Here is a 27,542-nt window from a genome sequence, read left to right as displayed (position 1 = left end):
TTTCTGCTTCTTCCTTTCGCCTAACAAATTCCTACGAGTCACTCACTCTGAAAGAGAGCATTGTGATTCAACCAAACACTACTCCTACTCCTCTTGTGGAAATGGGAGTGCATGTGTGTTCACTGTTGCTCAAAAAAGCTTTCCCGCCTGGTTATGACAAGACCACAGTCTGGCCTATATAGCAATGCTGCATTCAGGTGCTGCTCGTAAAATATATATATCACACAGCTATTCTAAAGGTCATTGCCTGATTAAAACAAACCTGGTTGTAGGATATGTTAGTCAACTAAATCTAAAGGTTAAATGGTTTATAGCTTTTCCAAATGACCACATGTAGGCAAATAAACAAGCTACAACATTCCCAAAAAGGACAAAGCTACAACACGTTTGGACTGCAACAGTTGATAAAGAAAATTCAAATAAGTATTTTAGGTAAAATCCTGCTTACTTTTAACTGTATTGGTGGATCACTCCATGAAATAAGATTGTCAGTTTGTCAGTTACATCCACATTTCATCTCTAAATGGATAGCGCTTCAAAATCCATGAAATGGGGCCAGATTAAAACAAAAGCTTGTCTTGAAATTAACAGTTTGATAGATGTTAAGCAAAATGAACAAGAAGAAGCCCAAACCTTCGCAAAAAGAGAATAATTTAACAAAATTGAACACTAAATAGTCTCCATTATATATCTAGAATATTAAACAATGAAAACTTACATCGTATTTGTTTTAGATATTCAGTTAATTAATTGTAACCATTTGATTAAACTCATGTTTATAGCTTCACTAAAGGGCTAATGTATCTCAAATAGTTGCTAGTCTAAATACATTTCACTAATGTTGGATTCCGATAAAATTATATCTCTATGACAGTACACTAAGATTAAAAGTTACATGGCGTAATCACATTTTCATTCAAATGTTGTGCTATATTTAAATGGGTGCGATCAAATATTATTTTTCTAACTGAACCCTGACACTTTGGGATTAAAAATAAATTAAAAAAATACAGAAATTATGTAAAAAAAACAACAACTTGTCATAAAATATACTGTTTGTATCTGGAAACAATCACTCAAAGAAAGTAGATGATGGTCAATATTCTTCTACTATGTTTATCGACAATTTGCTGTAAAGTTATGACATTTCCCACAGCATGTGAAGGGGACATGAGCATCGTGGAGGAGGCGGAGCTATGCAAATGAGTCTCGTGGAGTGAATCGATGCTCGGGCTCCTGTGAGCGGTGCGAAGACACTTGCTGTGCAGAGAAGAGACAGTGAACGCAGCTCCGGACAAACAAAACAGATCACTTTCAACCACAACATCCAACATGTCTTCAAAGTGCCCCAAGTGTGAGAAGACGGTGTATTTCGGTAAGTGTTACCCGTTTTATTTAGTCCCAGCTTTTTTAAATTGCTTTTAGGTCATGATGATGGTGTTTTTTGCGACTCTTAAGCCAAAATATCGATCTTTTAGGGACAACGTGTTCCACTGTTTTTGTAACGTTACACTAACCTTTGTTTACACATTTCATGAGAAAGATTCCTATTCAGACAAAATGAGTTCATTCTCATTCATTGAAAAAAACAAGCGTGTCAAAAAACTACAATTAAGCATGTGTTGAATTACAGAATGTACGTATATTAAAAATGCCTATTTTTCAAAAGGAGTTCTGAATGTATGCGCTTAAGTTACAATATCTCAACATACAATAGGGTATAACAAACAAAAAATATTTGTATGTTTGACTGTAGCCCAATATTGGATCCACAAAGATCAATATTGCTTTAGGCTTTTTATGTTCAATGGTGGGAAAAATGCCAACCTTTCCTAATTTGACCCAAAGGAATTTCTCACAGAAGTAAAGCATTCCTTAGATTAATCATTTAATCATTATTTTAAGGGAACGAGTGACTTGAGTGAATGATTTACAGAGACAAACTTTGGGGAAAGCCAACAGCTGGAGAGGAGAAATAGGTCAATGTAAACAAAAGAACAAATATTTCAACAAATCCCTTCTATTTATAACATATAAAGTGCTTTTAATGTGCGTGAGTGAACCATGCCCCGTCTGCACTGAATTCACAAAAACAAAATCAATGATTTATTTTATTTTGATACTGATCTGTGCCATTTGTAATTTGTTGTGTTTGGTAAACATCCAACCTTGGCAGTTGGCTTTAGAGGGTTGCTGATGGAGGCCACTGCCAAGAGTACAGAAATGCCATATGCTGAGATTGCCCACTCACGAAGAAGCACGGGAACATCATGCTGCCTCAGCGCTATGAAAACATGTAAACATGCATATTTTGCATCTCAGTAAACAAATATGGGAGTACAAAACACCTACTTGAGTGAAGAGTAACACTTAGTCATGGCGATTGCATATAATATTTACTGTAACAGATGTTTACAGTGAAGACATGCTCTCAGAACAGAGCAGAGGATTAAAGGAGCTCAGTTCATGAAGATAAACACACATTTACATGAATGCTTTCAATCTGAAGGCTGCACTTGCTATGCACCCGGTTCAGTGTATCCTTAGGACACATGCTTCTGTTCTCTACGTAATCCTGTGTTTATGTTTGACTGCATGCTGAAACCAAAAAATGTGTTGTTCTGCGCGGCTGATCTTTCTCACTTCACAGCACACAACAGAGCTGTCACGGGGGTCAAAATCAATTATGTGAGTGGATGCAAGTCCTCTTACGCAACAGTGGCCGCAAACACACAGCTGCTGCTCTTAGTATGCGCCCCGAGTCACTGGCATGGAATAAATATCTGTGCAAATAAGATTTTATTTCCTCCATTACAAATGTTATGCATGTCTGAGTATTCATTTATGCTGTAACCTTAATTCGCTGCAGCGAGTGAGTCACAGCTCCTCTGTGATGTGTATGTTAAGTTTTTACGTAACGTACTGAGATCCATCCTAGTGGAGTTATTTTTGGTTGGTGTCTTATTGGGTGGAGAGTGCCCGCGGCTGAGTCGCCTGTGAAAGGATGTAGAAAGTGAGGGAGGTTTTAACATGGTTTAAGTCATTACAAGGGAGGGTAGCACACATATGACAAGCATGGGAGAGGTCAAGGGTCGGGCGGGAGAAAAATATCTGCATGTGCTGCTGCCCACAGCCTGAAGCATCTACGTGATGTCAGTGATGTATTCAGATATGAGTTCAGCAGCTCCACCTACGTGCATCCTCCTCTCAGATACTTGGCCTTTCAGAACTCCTTCTCAGGTCTGCAGAACCGTTAAAGTTGCACGAATGAGGGTGTAAAATGCTTCTGATCTACACCGAGACATGTGTTATTGATAGAGAAAATTGTCTATTTCCCGTCCCATTTCCTTGTGGTGGTGGTTGGTGGTGTGGCAGTGATTGGCCCACCCTGCTGTTTCCAACGTGGTCCTGCAGCTGCTGTCGCCCAATATTAGATTAATCAGGCAAATGTTTTCTACACTTGACTCTCCTCCTTAAAAGAACGTCATTTAAAGTGGCTGTGGTGTGCCACGGATAGGAGTACTTTTGAATTTCTTTTTTATTTCTTTTTTCCGTTCGTTACTTGAATGAACAGCTGTGTTGTGGTCGGCGTGGTTTAATTTCATTGCCACTAAAAGCAAGTGTTGACTGTTGCTGACGTTGTCTTTGGTTGTGCAGGTTTTTTCTTTTTCCAAGAAAAAGTCCAATTAAATGCCACCGCCTGGCATCACCAAATGGAGTATGGATAACATGCCAATTCCTTAAAGGTAGGGTAGGTAAGAATGGAGAAACCAGCTCGAGTGCGCGAGAATTTGAAAGTACGCAGCCGAAAAAAATCTGCCACTTCCTTCAGACTTCCTCACAGAGCCCTTCCTCCAACACACACGAGCGCGCACATGACCAATGAGGACACAAGATCAGTTTGTGCACAGATGGAAGGCTGACAGGCAGGTAGGCCATCCAGTTACTTTAGCCGGGCCGGCTCAGGTGATTGGTCGTGCTTTTTACAGCGCCACGGCTTCCAGATGAAATGTTTTAATGTATTTATTGTCAAAGCATTTAATGTATTCATTGCTATCGGGATGTTAAGAGCATTTCATGGAATATAACAAAGTGTTTCTGAAGTGAATTACCTACCCCACCTTTAAGCTATTTGTGCATGCTATCACTATGCATTTTAACTTTGCGCTTTCATTTTGATCGGTTGTGTTGGATGGAGTTGTCAAAGAAACCCATGACTCTTACCGAGGAGACCGCTGTTCGTATGCAACCAAAAGTCCATCTTAGACTTCTTTACCTTGAGTACTTAACCTACTTACTTAACTTAAACTCCTTTTTTAAAAAGCGTTTAAAAAAAGAAACCCAAACCATGATCTTTTACTAAACCTAACAAGTAGATGTATTTGAATTTACAACATTAGACACGTGTTTAATACTATAACCTTGGTTCCATATGTGACCAGTTCACATGACATAAAAATAGCGTGCCGTTTATTTAGCTTTGCGTGAGACCATGTCTAACGACACCAAAAAGATAGAAAGCTTCAGTTGTTGCTTGTGTTAAGAGAAAGTGAACCTCTTGCTTTTTAATTGTTGGGTTGGCTGAATTTGAATTCCAAGCGTCCACGTTGCGGCCACACATCTGTTCGTTCCTGTGGTACAGAGATGCTTAGAATACACCAGGGACTATTGGCTGACACGTGACGAGGCCCCAGTGGGAATACGTAGTTAGCGTGTGATAGAGTTCATACGGGACACAACACAGCATGGCTCACTAAATCTCTCTCAGCTCCAGACCCAAATTCAGCTCAGCCATCCAGCCACAACTCTGCATGACAGATTGGAGCAAAGCATCTTTGTGTGGCTAAGTGAACAAGCGAGAAACTAATGGAGCTATGTTGTGAGTTCCTCTCATTCATCCACCAATTCCTCTCCCTCTGGCTCTCTTTCCTCTTCGACCACTTGCTCTGGCCTCAGGCTCCAAATTCCTCTTTCCCAAACTAGGAGGAATGGGGGAAATGTCTTGCCTTTATTTTAAAGGGAGACTCTCAAAGCGCCTCGTGCATTATAATGAGAAACGACAAGTCTATTCACACAAAGCTCTTTCTGTCTCCTCGCACGTTTGTTGCTTCCAGCGAGGCAGAATACCTTCGCCTCTCAGCCCGACGGCGGGTTTCCCACACACCTCTCTCTATCCCACTTTTACCCCACACATCCACACAAAAGCTCTTTTTCCCTTCCCATCTCCTCTGTCAGCGCTGCTGGAGTACCCTGTTTTCCACTCGGCTGCCCAGTGGGCTGTGTGAATGTGCCTTGTTGGTTATGTAACAACATTTCTTGAGTCCTTGCCTCCCGCTCGCTTTCATTGCATAACCTGCAGCCACTGTTCACCAGTCAATGAGGATCCTTTCTCCCTGGCTCTTTGAGGAACACATATGATCCCCTAATGGAGATGGCACTTAGCTCGGTGCTGAAAGTCAGCCCTCTCACAGGTGAAAGTCTTCCACCTTGCAGCAGAATGACCTGTTGCATAACAGCGGAGGGGACAAAGGGGCTCTGTAGTCCATTCAGATGGCTTGAACTTTAAAGTTATAAACCATAGGATTTTCTTTATGTCAAATCTAATTTTGTATGATATTGTTTTGCGATAGAGTGATAGCCTCTATATATAATAGTCCTCTGCCCTGCTGTGTGTAGGTGCATAGCTATGCCGGTTGACCTTTAAAGGTTCTTGGAACAAATCGCAGACAATTCTATGTTAGATTCCAAATCCGTAAAGATGAAACTTAAATAGTGCAGACTTTTTGGAAAAATTGAAAGAAAACTAGATTGAATACCAGCACATAATATTCAACAATAACAACATATTCAATTGTATAAACTCGCACTCACTCAGTTTTCTAAAAGTATCAAAGGTATTTTTTCGGAATTCATTTAGAACACAACTATAATAGCATAAATAAGATGTTAATGTAACTCAGCGGTATCTGTCAGGCAACATCCTTACCTTTGTTCAAAATGTATCAGGCAAATGTTCTCAGTTAGTGAAAAAACTAGCCTAGATGTCCTCCCCTGTGGAGTTCAATGCACAGACTGTTGTGTTGTTGGCCATGACTTTTTAATTTGACCAGATAATTATAGCTTATTTAATTTTGAATGGTAGCTAAAACTCCGGATAATAAGTGAGAGCCTTTACCCACGCCTCGATCACAGAAAACAAAGCATGTTAGTAGTAAACATGATGCCGAAGACAAATAAATACTGCATGCAGGTATTTCATATGATCTGGAAGACGTCAATTTCATTTAGCTTATTCTGTATCACTCTTTAGTGCCGTCTCTTTTATTAAACCTCAATATGAATGTTTCTATTCTTCTTTTGTGTTTCCAGGGACTCTGCTTAAAAAAAAAGGTCTTGCCAAAACCATCAGTTCAGGATTAAAAAATAACTCTCAGGCTTAAAAACTAGATTATTTTCTACACTTTCAAAGGGGACTACCATGCAGTAACGCCTCCTAAACGACTCGGATGACTTCACTCATAGTGGTCTAAGCATTTAATGCATTTAATGCCTCTGTCATATGATGTCTGCCCCTCAAGGGCTGATTATCCAATTACACAGGCTCCATCTGAAGGTGCCATTCTAGTCATACAGTCCTGCCTCTCTTTTGAAGACATGGTCCACTTCTCTGCAGGCTAATCGTGCAGACTACATGCTTTTGAAGTCCTTGACTGTAGCCGGGACACAGTGTCCTGACCCGTTAGAGGTGAGCGGCAGTGTGGGGCAAGCTTGGCCCCCGGGTCCAGGGAGGGACGTTGGGTGCTTTGGCTGCGGCCCCTGTGAGCAGCGCAGACAGGATGCGAGTTAACTGCAGCCCACTTACATCAGCCAGCGGGATTCACGAGGTCGGCCTCTTTCATTCTCAGAGGGAGAGGGGGGAGAGAGGGAGGGAGAATGCCTGGGGAGGAAACCTCGCCTTGGCTGAGGCGTCAGACGACCTTCAGAGCTAAGTTTTGCCACGGGGTTGCATCAGCCACAGGACGGGGAAACCAAAAGCATGTTTCCTGGTCGCGCTTCAGCATCCCCACCCTGCACTGTGAGCACCGCAGCACACACTGACCATTACAATAATTCCACTGTTTACTAAACCACTGCCACGGTCAACTCACTCTCACTTCCCTCACTACGAGCAGAGGGTTATCCTACAAGTTCTGTGACATTTAATACATCTGCTAGTACCTTATTTAGGTACAGGTGGATTTGTACTGAAGTTGAATATTGCAGTTTACAAAATAAATGTACAGATCTTAAAGTGAGTTGATGCTTTATTTGCTTCTTTTCTCTATACAACTCTTGTATACAATATATTGGTTGTGTTGAACTCTTGGATGGACAAAAGGAGATAGCTAAATAACCTTTGGATCTGGGAAATTATAATGTTAATTTTTCCCAATTTTGTAGAAAAAGCTGTGAAACGTCAGGTTAATCAATGATGAAAAGAATCAGTGTCTGCAGCCATCAAGTACAAATAATCTATACATTATTTAAATAATGAAAACAGACATTTGTTTATACGCTGAACAAAAATATAAACGCAACACTTTAGTTTTTGCTCCCATTTTTCATGAGATGAACTCAAAGATCTAAAACATTTTCTATACACACAAAATAACCATTTCTCTCAAATATTGTTCACAAATCTGAAAAAAATCTGTGATAGTGAGCACTTCTCCTTTGCCGAGATAATCCATCCCACCTCACAGGCGTGGCATATCAAGATGCTGATAGACAGCATGATTATTGCACAGGTGTGCCTTAGGCTGGGCACAATAAAAGGCCACTCTGAAACGTGCAGTTTTGCTTTATTGGGGGGGTCTGGGGGGGTCCGAAAACCAGTCAGTATCTGGTGTGAGGGGTAGGGGTAGGGCTAGGGTAATGTTGTGAATCGAGTGGCCTGTGTTCGTCGTCCATAACATACACCTGCCCATACCATAACCCCACCACCACCATGGGCCACTCAATTCACAACATTACCCTAACCCTACCCCTACCCCTCACACCAGATACTGACTGGTTTTCGGACCCCCCCAGACCCCCCCAATAAATCAAAAATGCACGTTTCAGAGTGGCCTTTTATTGTGGCCAGCCTAAGGCACACCTGTGCAATAATCATGCTGTCCAATCAGCATCTTGATATGCCACACCTGTGAGGTGGGATGGATTATAAGTGCTCACTATCACAGATTTTTTCAGATTTGTGAACAATATTTGAGAGAAATGGTTATTTTGTGTATATAGAAAATGTTTTAGATCTTTGAGTTCATCTCATGAAAAATGGGAGCAAAAACAAAAGTGTTGCGTTTATATTTTTGTTCAGTGTAGTTTAGTCCTATAAAATAAGTTTTGCACATTGGCTGTAAACATCAATTTGTTTTGCCAACGTGTCTTTGACTATAAACGAAAAAAAAGTGCTCCAAAAATAATCATATGAACTATAACTATCAAGTACTTTTGGAATATTACTATTATTTGTGGAATAAAGTAAACCTGTATCTTGGCCATTATAGAAATGGTCACAGATTTTTCCAGAAATTAATAAAAGACACAGAGTAGTGAATGAACAAGTGGAAACTTCCTCCAAAGCCCCTTCCCTTGGTGAGGTTGAATCCCCCGTGATTGAATGGCGATTGTCTTTAAAGTTTAGTAAAAGGTCACCAGTCCTTGAGGGTGTTTGTACTCCAGAGAACAGAACAGAGAGGATGCAGAGGAGGAAACGCAGGCAGCTTGTTTTTTCCCTTCATACATTTCTCTAGAGATGCAAGATTTTTTTTTTTACTAAATGTTCCTCTCATGTTCGGGTCCGGCTTTGCCTCCTGGGCCTTTAGTTCATCAGGACGTGCAGTTATCACACTGCTGCAGCCAAACACAGAGAAACACCCGCGTGGACTCAGCTGCCACTGATGGAGGGAGAGAATGAGAAAGAGAGGAGGGAGGGAGGGAGGGAGGGAGGGAGGGGGGGGGGGGGGGGGTGGTGTGTGTGTGTGTGTGTGTGTGTGTGTGTGTGTGTGTGTGTGTGTGTGTGTGTGTGTGTGTGTGTGTGTGTGTGTGTGTGTGTGTGTGTGTGTGTGTGTGGTGTGTGTGTGTGTGTGTGTGTGTGTGTGTGTGTGCGCGCGCATGAGTGTGTATTGGGTGGGTTTATGATAGGAAGAGCTGAACAGATGGGTCCTTGTTACCAGAGGGTGCAATGAAACAAAACCCAGCCAGGCGTGATTTAGAAGTGATAACAATAACATTGGTTACATCATGAACATTACGAAGAAAATCGAGCTTAATTTGGTGTAAAAATGTGACGTGAATATAAAAAATACTCATAAAAATCCACTTGCGATTTAACATCAGCCTTAACTGTGTTGAGCTGGTTATAAATTGTACATTTTTAAATAGCAATGAGGTCTTCGATGCTCCATTAGAGTGTACTGCATCAATTTACTATCAACCTTTCTTTAGATTAGATGATTGTGGTCACGATCGATTCTAATCCATTCAGTACCACATTGGTTCTCGTTTCAGGATTGACTTCAGTCCGCTGTTTGCTATCAAAGTGTTTATAAAAGGCACATTTTGGCATGAAAGCAAAGTCAAGTTTGCTTACAATTAAGGGGTTTTAAATTTGAAAAACGTATATCAACTGATTGCACTAATGTAATCACACAAAGGCGAACATTAGACGAAAGGCAACAGTTCTTCATGCTAAAACTTCTGGAAATAAATATTAGTATTTCTTAGTTCTTAGAGACTTTGAGGATAATAACTCCAAGGAATACTAAAAGGGAAAAAGCCGCCTGTTGCATAAATACAATTGGTGCTTAGGCTAGCTACCCGTTTTATCTCTTAGAAACTTACTAATTTCAAAATTGGCACACAATTTAAAAAACTTTTAGCGAATTATTATTATTATTATTATTATGAATTGTTTTAAGCACCCTGGGAGATACCAATGTTTATCTGTAATTAATCAATGTGTCCCTCCACCAGTACTATTCACACTAACGGCAGTTGAACTCAAACTGCAGCTTCACGATTGTGGCTCCTCCTGCAGAACTTCCTACACATTAGATCTCCCTCTGTCCTAACCTATAGTCCTAACCCAATCTAATTATTGAGTGATAAGAGAGCACCCATATGAGATTTCAGAGCCCAACCCCCCTGGTGGACATTCCTGCTGCGTTGCATGCTGGGAGTTCAGCTGTACAAATGTTGGTCAGAACTTGTTCTTTAAGACAGAAAGGATGAATTTCCGCCTGACCTGAAGCTGAATCTCTGGTGTTTTGTGGGTGCAGCTGCCCCGCCACTGTTCACAGTAAAGCGCCCATAATTAAGTCGTTTGGAGAAATTGGCCGTTAATGTTTCCCCTCTGAAGACAACTCGTTACATTTCTGTTTTCTGTCCAATTAAAGTGTGTTTGAGGACCGCGTGCTGCTCCCATGCGGCTCCCCTTACAGTCTGTCTGCGCATAATTGGTTTCACTCCTAATATGATCTGAAGTGTAAGTGAATCATGTCACAGAAATGACATTTAAATTGAATGATAAACGGCTTGACGTTTTCTGATGTGCCTCTCATCTTTGGAAGCAGAACTGATACTCGCACTAACTGAATATAAACAGCAGTCATTTGATGTATAATTGCTGCTTTTATACGCTGCCTAAGATGTCTTGTGACTCCTACTGCACTTTTGCGCAAATAAAGTTAGGCCTAACAAAGGATGGCGACCCCAACTAATTCTGTTGCATCAGCTTTTAGTAAATATTTGTCTTATGGGTTTATATGGATAATATGTCAGGAGAACTGTAGAAAGACTTAAAACCAAGTGAGAGAAAACAGCCCTTTTCTCACTAGTTATGACGCTCAAAGTATGTTTGAGGCTATGAATTACATTATGGCTGTATTAAGTGTGAATAGTCTGACCTTATTAGTTCGAAAGGCATGAGCCACTCTCACTTTAAATGCTTTTTCCATTTACGTCAAACTGCTTTGAGTTTTGAATGGCACAAAGTAATATCTTTAGATGAGATGTTGCCGCTGAATTTCCTGCCAGTAATACCTCTTTCATTGGGTGTCAAGTCGTTTTTTTTTGTTTTGCATTTTAGCCTGTTCGGTAATTTCCTGACGCCAAATGAACTTAAATGTGCCGGGCTGGGTGGAGTGCCACTGCTGGGGAAGTGTTTATGAACATCAGGTGGTGCCGTGTGCACAGTTTCAGAACTCGTTTTCCACATTAAGTTGTGCTCGTGTTTCTTCATTACAAATGCAAGCTCTGACTGCAATGTTGTGGCTCTAGACCTCAGCCTCCTTTGATAATGCTCAGGAATATACTGAAAGCTGAGCTGAATCAGAAAAGAGGAGTCCACAGCAGTCTGTCTCAGTGATTTAAACCATATTGACAGCGCAATAAGAGAATCCGGCCGCAGACTGCAGAGCTTAGATGAGGAATGTACAAATGAAGCTAAGCAGCTTATACGGGTGCAGGTATCAAATGGGGATGGGGATGACCTCTGATCTCTGGCCAGACCTCTGCTTTCATTATTACGTCATCCTCTCACCTGGAGCTCAGTGTTCCTGCAGTCACATTGTCTGTCACTCGGTTCTTTATGTGGCTAATGAACATGTATTTGTAGAAGCAAAAGAGTCCCCACCCCTTGGCAGCCATAACGGTTTTGCCCTATGATTTAAATGATGACATCAATGTGAGGAAGTCCCACAAATCAAGATGTTTTTTGGACCTCTGAAGTAAGTACATTTGAATACAACACATGTCAGGATATTTTTACTTGGAAGAATTAAATGAAACACTTTATCAATGCCAGCAACCCCACATATTTAAAGGATAATTTTGGAGAAACCAGCTCGAGATCGCTAGAATTTGAAAATACACAGGTGGAGAAAATCTGCCACTTCCTTACAGAGCCCCTCCTCCAACACACACGAACGCGCACATGACCAATGAGGGCACGAGATAAGTGTGTGCACAGATGGAAGGCTGACAGGCAGGTAGGCCGTCCAGTTACTTTAGCCGGGCCGGCTCAGATGATTGGTCGTGCTTTTCACAGTACTACGGCTTCCACAGATGACATTTTTGTATGGATTTTTTTGTCAAAGCACTTAAAGGTGGGGTAGGTAAGTTTGAGAAACCGGCTCGAGACCGCTAGAATTTGAAAATACACAACCGGAGAAAATCTGCCACTTCCTCACAGAGCCCCTCCTCCAACACACACGAACGCGCACATGACCAATGAGGGCACGAGATAAGTTTGTGGCCCGATGGAAGGCTGACAGGCAGGTAGGCCATCCATCGGACGGGCCGGCTAAACGGATTGGTTGTACTTTTTACAGTATTACGGCTTCTACAGATGAAATTTTTTTATGGATTTTTTGTCAAAGCACTTCACTCTTATTCATTGCTATCGGGATGTTAAGAGCATTCCATGGAATATAACAAAAAGTGTATCTCGACCCGGTTTCTCAAACTTACCCACCTTTAACCTTTACAGCTGTAAAACATACACACACTTTTATTAACTTATTTTCTTGGACTTTTTAAATCTATTCCAAAGATCCATGTTCTCTCTTATAACACAAGGTTAATATTTACACATATTTTTTAAATCTATATGATCTGTTTTGCAGTCCCTTGGACCAATCCCAAACAATCAGGTCAAATCTCACGGATGGACCTGGTCTGATAGTCTTGGCATGTTATATTCACTGAAGATGGATTGCTATTGCAGCTTTTCCCTCAGGAAATGGTTCACCCGAGATGTTAAGCCTCCCAGATACTGACTTATCTCGTCTCGTGATCCGTTTAGTTTGGAGATTACATCCTAAACAGGAGTCATACTCGCATTAAATATATGGCGTTTACTGTTTGTGGAAAAGTGTGCTTCTGCTTATTTGAAGTATCTCTTAAAGTTGGTTTACAGCAAGTTTTACGCACATGTCAGGTTTGATGGTTCAAGGCTTTTATTGGTCATACGAACATAGCTACAGTGTAGTTCTTAGGTCACAGGCTCCTCCAACAGTGCAACACAATGAAACCGACAAATAGTGCAAGTAAATACAAAAAGAAAAATAGTAATACAAAAAAAGTGAAATAGTGCAATAAGAGTCTATATACAAAATATTGGAATATTAGATAAATAATTTCTAAGTAGCAGCCAGATCAATGTTATGGATGATGTTTCAAAGTTCAGGTGTTTAATAGTCTTACAACTCTTTCGCAGTGATTCCCCAAAGCTGTCCCACTGTTTACGTCGCACCAACAGGGGAATCCTTCGTTGTGTGCCTGTGACTGATTTTGTCGTGAGAGAGTAAACAGAATTGGCTAAACGGATTTGGCACATCCTCATCGATGTTGACAATGTAAATGTGACTATCCGGAGAGACTTCCCTGTGAACAGCAGTTTGTTTGTTTACACAAGTGGGTGCTTTCACCCTCAGGTTGTTGCTGTAACGAGGTGAAGGAGGACATGGTGGCAGTTCAGTTGCTTAACTTGAGCCCACACGTTACTATTTTAGGAGACAAAGAGCTCAATGTGGGTTTATTGGTGCAGTGAGTTCGATCTCTCTTATTAGATCTTAATAAATGTCAAACCAATTGCAAATTGTCTGGCTTCATTTCACTGGTCAAGCTGCACAGCATGAAGGATAATAAGGATAGAGGCTTGCTTGCAGCTGGGTGGGTATAAACATCTGGACCATAGGCATCCCCTCCACCTCCCCCACTCTATAACTCCTACAGCACAGAATACAGACAGACAGACAGACTCACCCGTCTTATAATAACAACTGGCCTTTTAAAACTAGCTGTTAAACAGTGGACTTGTTTATACACACACACACACACACACACACACACACACACACACACACACACACACACACACACACACACACACACACACACACACACACACACACACACACACACACACACACACACACACACACACACACACACTTTACAGTATACCCATCCTGCTGCAGACGGCCCTTCAACCCCATTTCCGTCCCCTTTTCTCTCCCAGACGAGCGAGGGACCCCTAATTATACCCTTTCCAACAATAAATCTCTGCTGCTTCCACACAATGGACCCTAGGGAGTCGTGCAGGCATCAGAGGAAACACCTTCTCTTATCAAGGCAGGGCACAAATAATAGGCGGATGCTGGAGTCTGTTTCCTTCATACCTCCAGTCACAAACACACACAAACAAACAGCATGAATGCAGACACACAGACGATCACTTCCTGCTGCACGTCCTCTCTCAGGCTGCTTTCACACATGTACCATAACCTCTGTAACTGCTGTCAAATTCCTGCGTCACGTCAGGAGGCACAGGAAATCACACATCATAGAGCGTAGAGTCAGTTTCATGGAATTTAAAGAACTCATTTGATAAAAGAAAAATAAGGCTGGTTGCACGATATGATACATTAACTGATATTCAAATTGCTTGTTGAGCCAAAAAAAAAGTGAGGGAGATAGATTTGATTATCCTTTTTTTGCACTGCTGAACATTACACGAAAGAAGGACCAAATTAAAAAGATAATTACATTTGAAGGTGTAATTTCCACTGATCTTTTATAATGTTTTTACGAGTTTACGTTGCCATGATGGTCAAAGACATTCTGCAGCCGTAGCAAAAAAAACGCAGAAAGAATAACGAAATGTAGACTTAATATAAAATGTCATGAAAGGTAAAACATGAATTTAAGGTGCATCGAATAACTGGTTAATCAAGTATGAAAACAGCTAAAATGTAAGTGGTAAAGTAATTATTTTGGGTTTATGACTTTTCAAAGCCAGAAAAAGGAAAAAGCAAGCATGAGCCATTGCCAACATGAGTTTGAGAGACTTAATATTGTTCCTTTTATGGATTGTTAACATACTAATTTCAGCGTTGACCAAATAAGTGATTTTGTTCAGAGATTTGATTTAATTTGATGTGAAAATTACATTATGGGTATCATATTCTAGAAAATGCTTCTCGGGATTGCTTTAGGAGGTCAGACTACTCCCTGCAGAGCTTTCTGTTTGCTCTCCCTTCAGCTCTCCTTGTCAATTATAAAAACACAGAGACAAACGGCCAAACAAGGCCCTGGAGAGGAGCTGGAGACGAGGAGCGTGACCTCCCATCAACACGTCAGCAGAGGAATGCTGACTTGGACAGAGCAAATTGCCGGAAATGCTAAATCACTCTTAAAGATACTGTTATTCAGAGTAAGCAGACAATGAATCATTCTTTAAAATCAATACTATGCTCTTAAATCAGATGACCACAACTCCTTTAGAGACAGCCACTTGAGTTAAAAGGACGCCATCGCTGGTTATACTATATGGTTATATATCAAAATGAGATTGTACGTGTTGTCCAACCACATCAGTTATGTTAAATGTGTTTATAGTTTGCATCATTCTAAGGTGGAGTGAAAGGCATAATTGAGAGGGAGGGAAATGGCACATATTGTCTCCTGAAAGTCATTCATAGTGCTGCACTTAGTTGTTCACATAAAGTGACGGAAAGAGTGTAAGAAATGTAATCGACATTTAATTTAAAATTCAGTTTAAAAGATTTTCCTCTTGCTCTGGTTTGTTTCACTTAAGCTCACTTTTAATTCGCCGAATACGTTGACATAACTAAGTTTGAGTTTCCAGAAGCCTTTGCAGTCATTACCACCACACAGGACGGAGGTATTAGTTACTGAATCATCTGAATGTTCAATGAATACACTCTCCGATTTATGCAATAGAATGTGTGGTGGATACATTGATTTATTGTCTGACTGCAAGTTATGGAAAGTAACAAAGAAGATCAGAGTCAGACACAGTAACTGTTGCCTTCTCTATTCCCCTTTATATCAACAGAGCAAACCTTAAAACACCTTTACAGTATGTGATGTTTACAGAGAGAACAAACCTGGAACCAGTAGTAGTTTAACCGGTCTGCTCTTGAGACAAGTGTGTGTGATTTATTTCCTCCTAAAACTAAGGACACCCATATACCGACGACCAGCTCTACAGAGTTCAAAATACTGCTCAGCATTTCATTGTCTGTCTGTCTGTCTGTCTGTCTGTCTGTCTGTCTGTCTGTCTGTCTGTCTGTCTGTGTGGTCTAGCATTACTATACTTGTGGGGACCTAAATCTGTTTACATAGTCACGTGTGGGGACTGGCTTCCCTTACGGGGACAAAATGGAGGTCCCCATAAGGGGAATCATTAATTTTAGGGTGAAGACTTGGTTAGGGTAAGGGTAAGGTTAGGGTTAGGGTAAGGGTAAGGGTTAGGCATGTGTTGGTTATGGTTAAGGTTAGGATAAGTCTCCAGGAAATGCATGTAAGTCAACGTAATGTCCCCTGAAGTGATGTGTGTGTGGTGTGTGTGTGTGTGTGTGTGTGTGTGTGTGTGTGTGTGTGTGTGTGTGTGTGTGTGTGTGTGTGTGTGTGGTGTGTGTGTGTGTGTGTGTGTGTGTGTGTGTGTGTGTGTGTGTGTGTGTGTGTGTGTGTGTGTGTGTGTGTGGTGTGTGTGTGTGTGTGTGTGTGTGTGTGTGTGTGTGTGTGTGTGTGTGTGTGTGTGTGTGTGTGTGTGTGTGTGTGTGTGTGTGTGTGTGTGTGTGTGGGCGACACAAAGGATCTGGGTTAGATGTGGGAACCCCCCTGTTGTTCCAGCTGGACGGGGGCTCACGTCAGGCCACTCTGTTTATCCCGCAATGACATCATTACTGCATCCTGTGGTGGTACACAGGCCTTTGCACAGTCTCTCCCACCCCCCAGTCTCTCGGTTGGCACAATTCCCCCCGAGGGGAATCAGCCCACAGATACAGTACAAGCTAATCATTATTCTGGGGAGTGACGCAACGAGGGCGCGTGGTTCCTCTCAGCGATGAGTGATTCGAACGCCACATTATAACGCAAACAAAGCGTGAAACAATTGATGGTTGTTGGGCAAAGTAGTAGTGTGTATAAAAGCTGCTTTATGTGAATGTTTGCACTCATCCCCTCATCTCTTTTGTCTTTCATGTGCAGCTGAAAAGGTGTCATCACTGGGGAAAGACTGGCACAAGATGTGTCTTAAGTGTGACCGCTGCAACAAGCTGCTGAACGCCGGAGGCCACGCTGAGGTCAGTAGGACGCCACCACTAACTGTCCAACGCTGTCCTCGCACTGCTGAAAGTAAAGGCATCTGATGCTCATCTGTCTTCTCTGGTGCTGCAGTGAGGTCTCAAGAGATGTGGTTGTATTTGTTGCGTCAAGGCAGTGAATAAAAGAGAGATTAGAAACGGTAAAATAAACAAATGGAAATATACCAAAAATAGCACATTTTATATACCGTACTTTTCGGACTATAAAGCGCACCTGCATATAAGCCGCAGCAGCTAAATTGTCCGTCTGTCTTGCTCTCGTTCTGTCTCTCGGTTCCACTTTTACTTTGGCGCGCTACCTGTCTCACTCTTTTCCGGCCTCCAGCTTTTCCTGCTGGAGCCCGCCGCTTAAAGGTGGCAGGCGCGGACCGGTCATAGAGCCCATAGAGTTAAAGGTGGTTAATTTCACCTGTAAAATCCATAGATTTAGGAGGTTCCCTAGTGGCCGTTAGCTGTACAAAAAAAATGGGGGGAAAAGTCGCGGTTTATAGTCCGAAAAGTACGGTAATCGTTTAATAACATACACAATTATAAACATGTGAAAAGTAAAATAGATGGAAACCATAGTAGAGAAAAGCAACTTAGTCCATCTACTCAAGTTTTCTTAGTATTCATCTACTCATTTAACTTTCAAACTATGCCATAAAACAACTCATTTAACTTTCAAACTATGCCATAAAACAACCTATCAGAGTTAAATAATTAACTCAATACTCCGATAATGTAAATCTATCTCAAAGTTGATTTACAGATTAAGAATTCAAATCTATGGTCTGTTTGTAAAATAGGATTCATTGTATTGTAATATTAAACTACCAGATAGTGTGGAAAAATTGTAAATTACTACTTCAGCTTCTTGCTTGAAGGCACATAGCAGGGTCGAAACACAGCCTCTATTATCAGTGGAACTGAATGGTGAATTTTTCAAAGGAAACCAGGATGAAGAGATATGTACTATACTCTGTAACTGGGGCAGTGTTATGGACTCTTTCTACGCTGCATCGTGGCTCTGTGTATGGAGCACATCTCGCATATTGCCTCGGGTAGGAGTTCACTTCCCACTGAGGCCATTCATGCTCGCATTATATGCAGTCAGTGCTGCTGTGAAGCACCGTGGCTGAAAGTGCCACACAAATGGCTTCTCTGAATGGACTTTAAGGGTTTCCACTGTTAATGCAACTTCTATTTTAGGAAGATATGTTGTCTTTCTGTATGAAATATCAGCACAGCCGGTTGATCTCACGAGGTCAAACAAACTGCATGACAATATTCCTGTTCAGTTCATTGACTTTAGTGGGGAAATCTAAAAAGGGGAAGCCAGTTCTGCCTGGTCATGTATTGACTTATTGACAGAATGCCTCTACAGTGGATCCTCAATGAAACATGCTAAATGCTATGCTAATGATAACACTTTTAGGAAACCGTTGGCACGTTTCAGTGATTGGCATTATGACGAACGATGTATGTATGTTCAGTACTCAAGAGTAATGTGTTATATTGAAAATATATTGGTAATGTATGCTAGAGACTACATTCAGACCTCGTTTGTGATCTACAGTGGCTGGAGATGCTAACCGCTAACATGCTAGCCAGCGAAGAACATATTGTTAGTCGCTTCCTGTTTTTATAGCTTCCTTCTATTTTCTCTTCTCTGTGTCGTATACTCCATGTTCCCTCTCAGGGTTGTTCATACATTAATCCAATAAGGACTTATTTAGTGAAGGGGAGGATGTTTTTGCACCAATGACTCTTGTCTCATAGTCAAAAATCATCATTTTTTGTGAGACAGTTTTTACTGCGACACAGAAGGTGAAATGAAAGTGAGTGAAGCCACTTAGCTAATTAGCTACAATACCTTCCTCTGTGTTGAACTCTTCGGCTCTTCGTCAGCACCATTAAGACGGCTTCCTATTGGCCATCGGCGGCATTAATGTGAAAAACGTTATCAAAGTGAAACCAACAATGATGAAAATGAACGCTGGTGGGACCGGCTCTTAAGACTGGAAGTGTTTTTCTGCTTTGCAAAGATATGATGTTCTTTCCTTTCATTTCACCCCACAGAACGTGTGCTTTCTGCACAGGAAATTGCTGAGTTCATGCCTTTTTCCCTTCCTTGTTGTGTGTCTGGCTGCATCTGTCAATATGAGATGTCCTTTTGGGAATTTTAACCCCTCCAGGACGAGCACTCTTCTTCCTCTCTGTTGCATAATCACATTGCAGTATCGCGTCTCAACATATAGACCTCCGCCGCCCACCGGAGGTTTTCTTATCAAGCCCTTTTTTATGTTGCCCTCTGTGACCCAGCCAGCACTGCAATCTCATCCTCGGCATTTCTGTTATTGGATGACTTTCCCGCTCTTTTCTCATCACACAGAGGATGTGATCTCAGCGCTTTTGTACACAAAAGCAAAATCCCTGCAGACCCCAAAGGATGCTGCTGCTGCGCTGCTGTGTAATCTCTGCATGATTACAGTAATGTGCTCTCTCTCTCTCTCGCTCTCTCTCTCTCCTCTCTCTCTCTCTCTCTCTCTCTCTCTCTCTCTCTCTCTCTCTCTCTCTCTCTCTCTCTCTCTCTCTCTCTCTCTCTCTCTCTCTCTCTCTCTCTCTCTCTCTCTCTCTCTCTCTCTCTCTCTCTCTCTCCTCTCTCTCTCTCTATACACATCCATACATCCATCCATGGTTCCCCCGGGCTGCAGCACCGTGCCACGAGCCTGACTTTACTATAGGCAAAAAATCAATACTTAATCATCGTCATGGAAACAGAGCAAAGCAAGGCATGTAAAGGGGACTGCGGGTGCTTGATGTCATCTCAGACCTGGTATGCAGAAGGTTAAGACCCTCAGAGAAATACTGACTGCTTCTTTAAAAGGAAACTGGCGACCGTGGCCTGTCGTCTGAGAGCGAATGAGGGCAGCCGCCTGGGCAGAGAGCCAGGCTTCAGAAAGGAAAAGGTGACGAGTCCTCATTGTTGCCCCTTAAAGACCAAGATTGAATTTGAATGCAGATCTACTTGTCAGAGTCTTAACGGAGTGAAATCTGAACATACAGATGGGAGATTTTGAGTTCAGGGAAACATTTTCTCCAGTGATAAATATCTATGAATCCCAACAGCCATGAAATTGTGCTTGAATTAAATACTTTTCGGATACATCTTTTGAGAAAAGGATAAAAATCTATGCAGCTGAACCGCAGATATAGCCTTTTTTAATTCCATGCTTTTTAGCCAACATTTTGGTCAGAGATTCTGCATTGCTATGCTAGTAGCCGCTAATGGAGCCAAGAGCCAAAGATGAGAAGTAGGATACAAAGATCTGTTGAACTCACTTCTTTCTAACTCCACACCCCCAATTTATTTAACCAGTGCCTTTTGTTGAAGTGACAGTGTTAAAAGGGGGGTGACCGAGGGGATGACACGTGGCAAATGGTCACAGGCCAGATTTGACCCCGGGTCCTCAGCCCCAGTATATGGGCCTCAAGCTCTACCAAGTGAGCTATACAGTATGGTGGCTCATGTAGCTCACATGTGAAGTAGTACTCACTAAGACCTGTAAAGTGACTTCTTAAATAAAATTGGTGGATACACAAAAGTTATTTTTCTAAGGAAAAAGACTTGATGCTTTCAATTATTTTGGGCTCTAAAAAATCCTTCAAATGATAAAATCTAAGAGGGAAACATCGCCGTTTTAATTGAACTGTCTGGCTATAACTTGATAGCATCTTTCTTTTAAAATAGCTACCTGTTAAGACATGAAGTGACTTTGCCATAAGCAAGTAAAAAAAGCAGATCAAAATCAGCTAGTGGTACAAAGTTAATCCACTAGCATTCTGGTCTCTTGTCCAGGGACTGAAGCCCAGCAAAGTGCGTGAGCAGAGTTCGAAGCAATGGGGCACGTATATTAAGATGAGGATGACGACAGGAATGAAAAAGATGGAGAAAACAGATTGAATTGTCAGGATGTGGGAAGTGAGCTTCTGGGAAGAGAGTGGGCTGTGTGTAAAGATGGATAATCCATTTTTAGGCTCCCTCTGCTTCACAGCCAGAGCCAGTACTGTACAGCAGACTGTTAACAGACGTCTCCCTGCACTTCACAATGAAGCCCTGTGTGTGTCCTGTCCTAAGAAAGTCATCAGTGCTCAGTCACGGCAGCGTCGTCCGGACCTTCAAGGATCTCATAAATGTCAAACAGGAAGTGAGAGAATGCTTTCACGGTAGCTGATCCTGTCACGGTTAATTCATTATTTAACGTGAGAGAAGAATCCTCTACTCTGCCTCACAGTCTTCTGAGGTAACGGAGCTCATGTGGCCAAAGCAGAAGGGACTGTGGGTAGTTTGTCCCTTTTTATCTAATACAAGATTACAAAGATAACGAGATGCAGCATTGGAGGCAGGGCCAATTCATTCCTATGAAAGTTGTTGTTCAAATTCGCCTTTTAATACAAAATCACTTTTTTCGCATCCTGGGCCCCTAAGAGTTGTTCTTGAATCCCAGCGCTCAGTGTCGGTTGGTACCGGTTTTGTCAAATGAATTCAGGAGGGTAACAACTATTTCCCCTGGTTTGTAAGGTGATTTACAGAAAAGTGATGACACTTTCTAAGACTGTTGATCTTATGTTATGTGCATGTTATGTGTACCCACAAACGAATGGTTATTTATAAACATTCCCAAGGAGTAACACTGTAATTATCCATGGTCAACCCTACAATATCTCTACAATATCCATAAAGATATGTGTTTAAAAATATCATTATATATGATTTTGAAGCCCCGAATTTAAAGCCTGGCTCTCTTCCTGGAGGTTTTTCCCTCGCCACCTAGGCTCTGGCATCGCTCCCGTGTCTTTCGCTTGTTTCTTCTCTTCTATGGGCATCGGGCTCTGGACCAGTGGCCCTCGGCCCTGATCCCCTTCCCAAGCTGGTCACATGCTCCAGCAATGACCGCCACATTCCCAGCATGCATCAGCAGCAAGCCATCTATGTCTCACACTGACTCCTCAGGTGGGGTAGGGACACGTCCACTCGGTGCTGGCTCATCAACAGAGTCCTGTTTCTTGGATACAGCCGGCGTCATTATTATGTGTTGAAATGGAAAGAAAGAGTCTTGTATTCGTTTTTGGACTGAATCTTTCCATCTTCTCCCCAAACCAAAATATATGATGTCAGAAAAAGTGTGAAAAATGACTATACTTTAACATGTCATGGTTGCCTTTTCCCATTTGCGTCATCAGGGTTTTTTCTATCCTTTCATGCCCATTGAGTACGTTTATTTTATATAGATGTCACTGATGTTTTTCTGTCTCTCCCACAGCACGACGGACGGCCCTACTGCCACAAACCGTGCTATGCTGCCCTCTTTGGGCCAAAAGGTAATACTCATGTACTTGTATTCAGCATTAAATACATTCACCTGTTTTACCATCTTTACTAGACTTTGATTGTACTCTCTTACAGTATATTAACTGGATTTGTTGTGTACTCTCTATTATTGTGTTACTTGGTTTGTTTATTGACTAACTATATTGTAAAATGTTTTTAGAATGGAGGCACAAAAAATACTTAATCACCAATAAATAGATAAGTAAATACAATTAAAAAAAAAATCAAAATCAAAACACAGATCCGTAGTGTGATTAATAAAGTGCATTTAATTTTTATATTTATATACATTTATCTATTTTTGTATTCACGTGTCTATATATTCTTTGACTTGTTCAACTACTACTGCTGTTAGATAGCTGCAATCTTTTTATTTACCATGTATTTATTTATCAACAAAGTATTTATGGAAGGTATTCATTTTGTAATATTCTATTCATTTATAAAAAAAAAATTGTATTTATTATGTCAGATATAAAATAAAATATTTTCTCTTGTGTTAATGATTTGTTTTCAGGAGTGAACATCGGTGGAGCTGGCTCTTATGTGTACGATGCTCCCGCCAACAACAACCCCACCAGCGTGGATTCAGCCCCAAAGGCTGAAGAGAAGCGAGTGTTTGTCCCCAAGGCAGCACCCAAAGGTAACTCAGAAGCATGTTATTCGTACAGTGTGTACTATATTTGAGGATCTATCAGCGAGCGTTGACTAGCAGGGAGAAAGATAGCTGATAGGGTCGTTTTCCCTTAGACTTCTTGTGTTGTTGGTCAAAGGAAAGCTGTTGCTGACTCAATGATAAGAACGTCGATACACAAAGTCTTTTGGGACCTCAGGAGGATTTTCTCAGACGTGTCAGATCGCATGTGTTTCCCCTGTCAGCAGGAACAAAAACCCTTTATCTGTTTTCTTCAATTGGTCTCCGCTGTGCACTTTTCTGTTAATGGCTTTTTTCTACTCACTTGGTTTTTGAAGCTAGAAGACTCAGCAAAGGTTAAGGATTTTTTGTTTGTTCTCTGGACATAAAACCCTTCAATATGCAGGGACTGACTTTTGAAATAACTTGCCATATAACATACAATCTTTGGAATACTCTACAGTGTTGAAAAGCTTTTATCTAATCAAATAAAGAGGAAATTCTGGCCTCACGACACTGGCTTCCAATTCGGTTCCGAATTGATTTTAAAATCCTTTTATTTGTTTTCAAAGCCCTAAATGGGCTGGCTCCGGCCTATATAGCCTATCTCCTCCATCGCTACACCCCAGCCAGAGCTTTAAGGTTTGCTGACCAGCTGTTGCTGATAGTGCCCAAGACCAGGCTCAAAACCTGAGGGCACTGAGCCTTCGCAGCAGCTGGCCCCAGGCTCTGGAATAGTCTGCCCCTCCATGTGAGGTCGGCCCAAAGCGGACTTTTAAATCCTCACTAAAAACACGGTGGTGGCGAAGTCGATAGGGACTTGGCTTGGCAACTGGAAGGCCACCAGTTCAAGTCCCAGCAAGACCAAGTGCTACCGAGGTGTCCCTGAGCAAGGCACCGTTCTCCACACTGCTCCCCGGGCACCGTTCAAAATGGCAGCACACTCCTCCTAACACTAGGATGGGTCAAATGCAGAGAAACAATTTCCCCACGGGGATTAATAAAAAGTCCATCTTAATCTTATATGTAGGTTGCTTTATGACAGAATAACACCAAACCAGTGTCTTTGCTGTTTGGCGCCACCTGCTGTCTGAAAACAACACTACATGTTCACTAAACCTCCGATGACTCTCCTGATTGGCTGTTTTAAAGATGGAGTAAATGAAGTATCCTGGCAACCAGAATATGTCAAATTGTCGTAATTAGCCTCTTAACTTAATTATTCCCTGTTGTAACATATAAAAACTGTTAAATATTAAGCTCAATTTCATTTGGTTTCATTATTAGCACCCTGTTTTTCACACCTAACTCGAAAGATTGGCAGTCATTATTCAATAGTTTCTCTTGCCTTTCAACTAATTTAACGTGTGTTTGTGTGTAATGTTTTAGCAGCTGGAAGCATCACCACCTTTTCTGGAGAGGCCAACCTGTGTCCCCGATGCAGCAAGAAGGTGTATTTTGGTGAGTAGTTAACACATTCAGGGACAAAAGGTGAGGTGGAAAAAGGTTTTGGAAAGGTGTGAACCTGCAAAGTGGTTGCCATGGTGTCTCACAGCTGTGTGTGTGCTGTGTGTGTGTGTGTGTGTGTGTGTGTGTGTGTGTGTGTGTGTGTGTGTGTGTGTGTGTGTGTGTGTGTGTGTGTGTGTGTGTGTGTGTGTGTGTGTGTGTGTGTGTGTGTGTGTGTGTGTGTGTCTATCTATCTAGCTGAGAAGGTGACATCACTGGGTAAGGACTGGCATCGACCCTGTCTGCGCTGTGAGAGGTGCAGCAAGACTCTGACTCCTGGCAGCCATGCAGAGGTGAGGAGAATACTGAGAAAACAAAGATGGAGGAATACTGCGAAGAAGAAAATAAATACTAGGGTCGCACAATAAATAAAAATTGCAAAACGTTGACGAGTGCAATCTCCAAATAGCAGTAAGAGCAATATTGGGATAAAGTATTGTGGTGCTGCAGAGACGTCCCGGTTTGCAAACAATATTTTACTTTGTTTGGAACAGTTCCTCTTTTTTTTTAATGATAATGTGAATGTTTCAAAAATGATCATTCCCTCTTATATCGAGAATCATTTCGCAATTGCAATATCAGTCAAAATATTATTATTATTATAGTTATTTCCAAACATTGACATCCATGTTTATAATAGATTAGTGCTGCAATGATTAGCTGAGTCACATTTCTTTTTTTAGCGCTAACCATTTTGATATTTAATTTATTAATAATAATAATCGCACCAATGGCAGAAAATACTGTTTCAAGTTAACTGTATCATGATAGTTGAAAGCAATAATATTAAGTTGAAACCTTATATATTTATTTAAACTAAATAGTATTGCTTTGAACTAACTTAATGCAGTTATGTGAAATCTGTTGACATGATATATTTAATTAAATACAACGATTCAGTTTTTTCAGTGTAGTGGTAAAAAATACATGTTTACAAAGACAATTCTTTTGAGTTATATATGACCTCTACAAATTAAAGGATCCAAACAAAAGAATACAAAATGTATATAAATGAAACAAAACAGCAAACAAGGGAATGACACAAGAAGAATGGAAATTAACGTCACTAAAATAATCACCTAGACAGAATAAACCAAAGTATTTGTTTTTAATAGTCCTTTCCACCTGTCTGCCTGATCAGTATTTATAGAAATGTATGCCTTCATGTGTTAATGTTTGCATTTTATCCAATTGCAGCATGACGGCCAGCCCTACTGCCACAAACCCTGCTACGCTGTTCTCTTCGGGCCCAAAGGTATCCGCTAGGGGGCGGTGTCCACCCACCCATTATCAGCTGCACTTTATAGCAGAATGTCAAAATGTCCGAGCATTGAGCCACGCTGCACACGTTGCACATTACTCGATGTTACTCAAGAGCCATTTCATCATAGCATTGTCTGCAACACTGCAGCAGCTTCTGGAGGAAATGTTTTGCAACCTCTCCTGCTCATGTTGTTCCTTCTCTCCCCCTCTCTCCTCCCCCCCTGACTCCCCCCTTGTCCCTGTGGTTTCTCCAGGCGTGAACACTGGTGGTGTTGGCAGCTACGTCTATGAGAAGGAGCCCAGTGCAGTGACCCAGCCTTGAACCTTTTGTCCCCTCAGCTTCATCCCTCCTCTTCTCTACACATCACTGACCATCAACCACAGCATTATTCGTCCTCTTCCTCCCACCTGGCGCTCATACCTGAGACAAATTATCCCATTTCTCCTTTATTCTGACCCGCTCCCAGCTGATTTAGCACCAGGAGGAATGATTTAAAATGGCCTAAACATGTGTTGTATATACATTTGCTCCGGGAGAGCCACACCAAGCATTCCCACAGGTATTACAAGTAATTTAATGCCATGTTTACACATTTATAAACGTATGAGAACACATTAAATGTCACCACAGTCAAATACGAAGGTCCTATATTTAAATGTTGTAGCCTGACAACAGTGTGATTGAGGATAGCCAGTTTGAGGTGACTTGTGTTTAACAAAAATGTGACGGAGATTGATTCTTGGGTGTGGAGAAGTGCCTTCTGGCTGGAGGTGGAGGTGTAGCGCATTGACAGCTGGAGGAATTACGCCTTGGAGGCACAGGTGGTGCTCAGAATCAGGTTGCCAATAAATGTGTATTTTAAAAATGCCATATTTACCTTTTTCCCGCCTGTCAACATTCCTTATTTTAAAAGACATTTAAAAAAATCCCAACATATTGCAAAAAAGGTGGGAAAGTGGACCTGTTAGGCGACTGTTACATGACTTCCAACACATCCACAACGCTGTATTGAGTCAACATGAATTTATTCAAATTTTAAGCATAATTATTAACCTGTTTAATGTCAACATCTGGTTTATGTGCTAATAAACAACAAAACCGTCAATTTTCAAAATAAGGCAGAATGTGGATGGGGTTTTCTAAACGGAGGAATGTGGGTTGCCGGATAAGAAACAAGTATTTATTGCTTCAAATTAAGTCCTTCAAATTTAATTAGCCATTATACTGCTGCCCTTTATGGGACTGATTGTGAAGGTCAAACAGGGCAATGTAAGCTGTAAAAAATCTCTACAACTAAGATGTTTTATTGTTAATTATAAATAAATAACCCGGCTGTTATTTTCCGAGAAATGGCGCGCTATTTGAAGTATTTGTTGCCGTTAGCAGAGGCAGTAGCTTAGCTCGTAGACACACTGCAGACAAGTCATTCTGTGAGAATGTGCATCCTAGTATTATCGTAAGACTGTTACTGTGTTTGTTTAATACCTGTCGTACATCATAGGGCTCACTGTTTGTAGACTGAGACGCTGCACTTCAGCCCTGCTGCATTTTGTCTTTTTAATTCCTTGAATAAATATGTAATAAACTCTT

General features: G+C 41.4%; 1 protein-coding gene across 1 annotated transcript; it reads left to right on the top strand.

Moving 5' to 3' along the window:
- The first annotated feature begins 1,217 nt into the window (after window positions 1-1,217).
- Window positions 1,218-27,542, top strand: crip2 (cysteine-rich protein 2). Its single transcript, XM_034110903.2, has 8 exons — window positions 1,218-1,375; window positions 17,059-17,153; window positions 22,481-22,538; window positions 23,066-23,191; window positions 24,572-24,643; window positions 24,887-24,981; window positions 25,886-25,943; window positions 26,206-27,542. Exons 1-8 carry the CDS (start codon window positions 1,333-1,335, stop codon window positions 26,271-26,273), a joined length of 615 nt encoding a protein of 204 aa, XP_033966794.1. The 5' UTR covers window positions 1,218-1,332; the 3' UTR covers window positions 26,274-27,542.

This window comes from Pseudochaenichthys georgianus, chromosome 22, assembly GCF_902827115.2.
Source record: "Pseudochaenichthys georgianus chromosome 22, fPseGeo1.2, whole genome shotgun sequence".
NCBI classification, from domain to species: domain Eukaryota; kingdom Metazoa; phylum Chordata; class Actinopteri; order Perciformes; family Channichthyidae; genus Pseudochaenichthys; species Pseudochaenichthys georgianus.
This window is presented reverse-complemented; position numbering and strand designations above follow the sequence as displayed.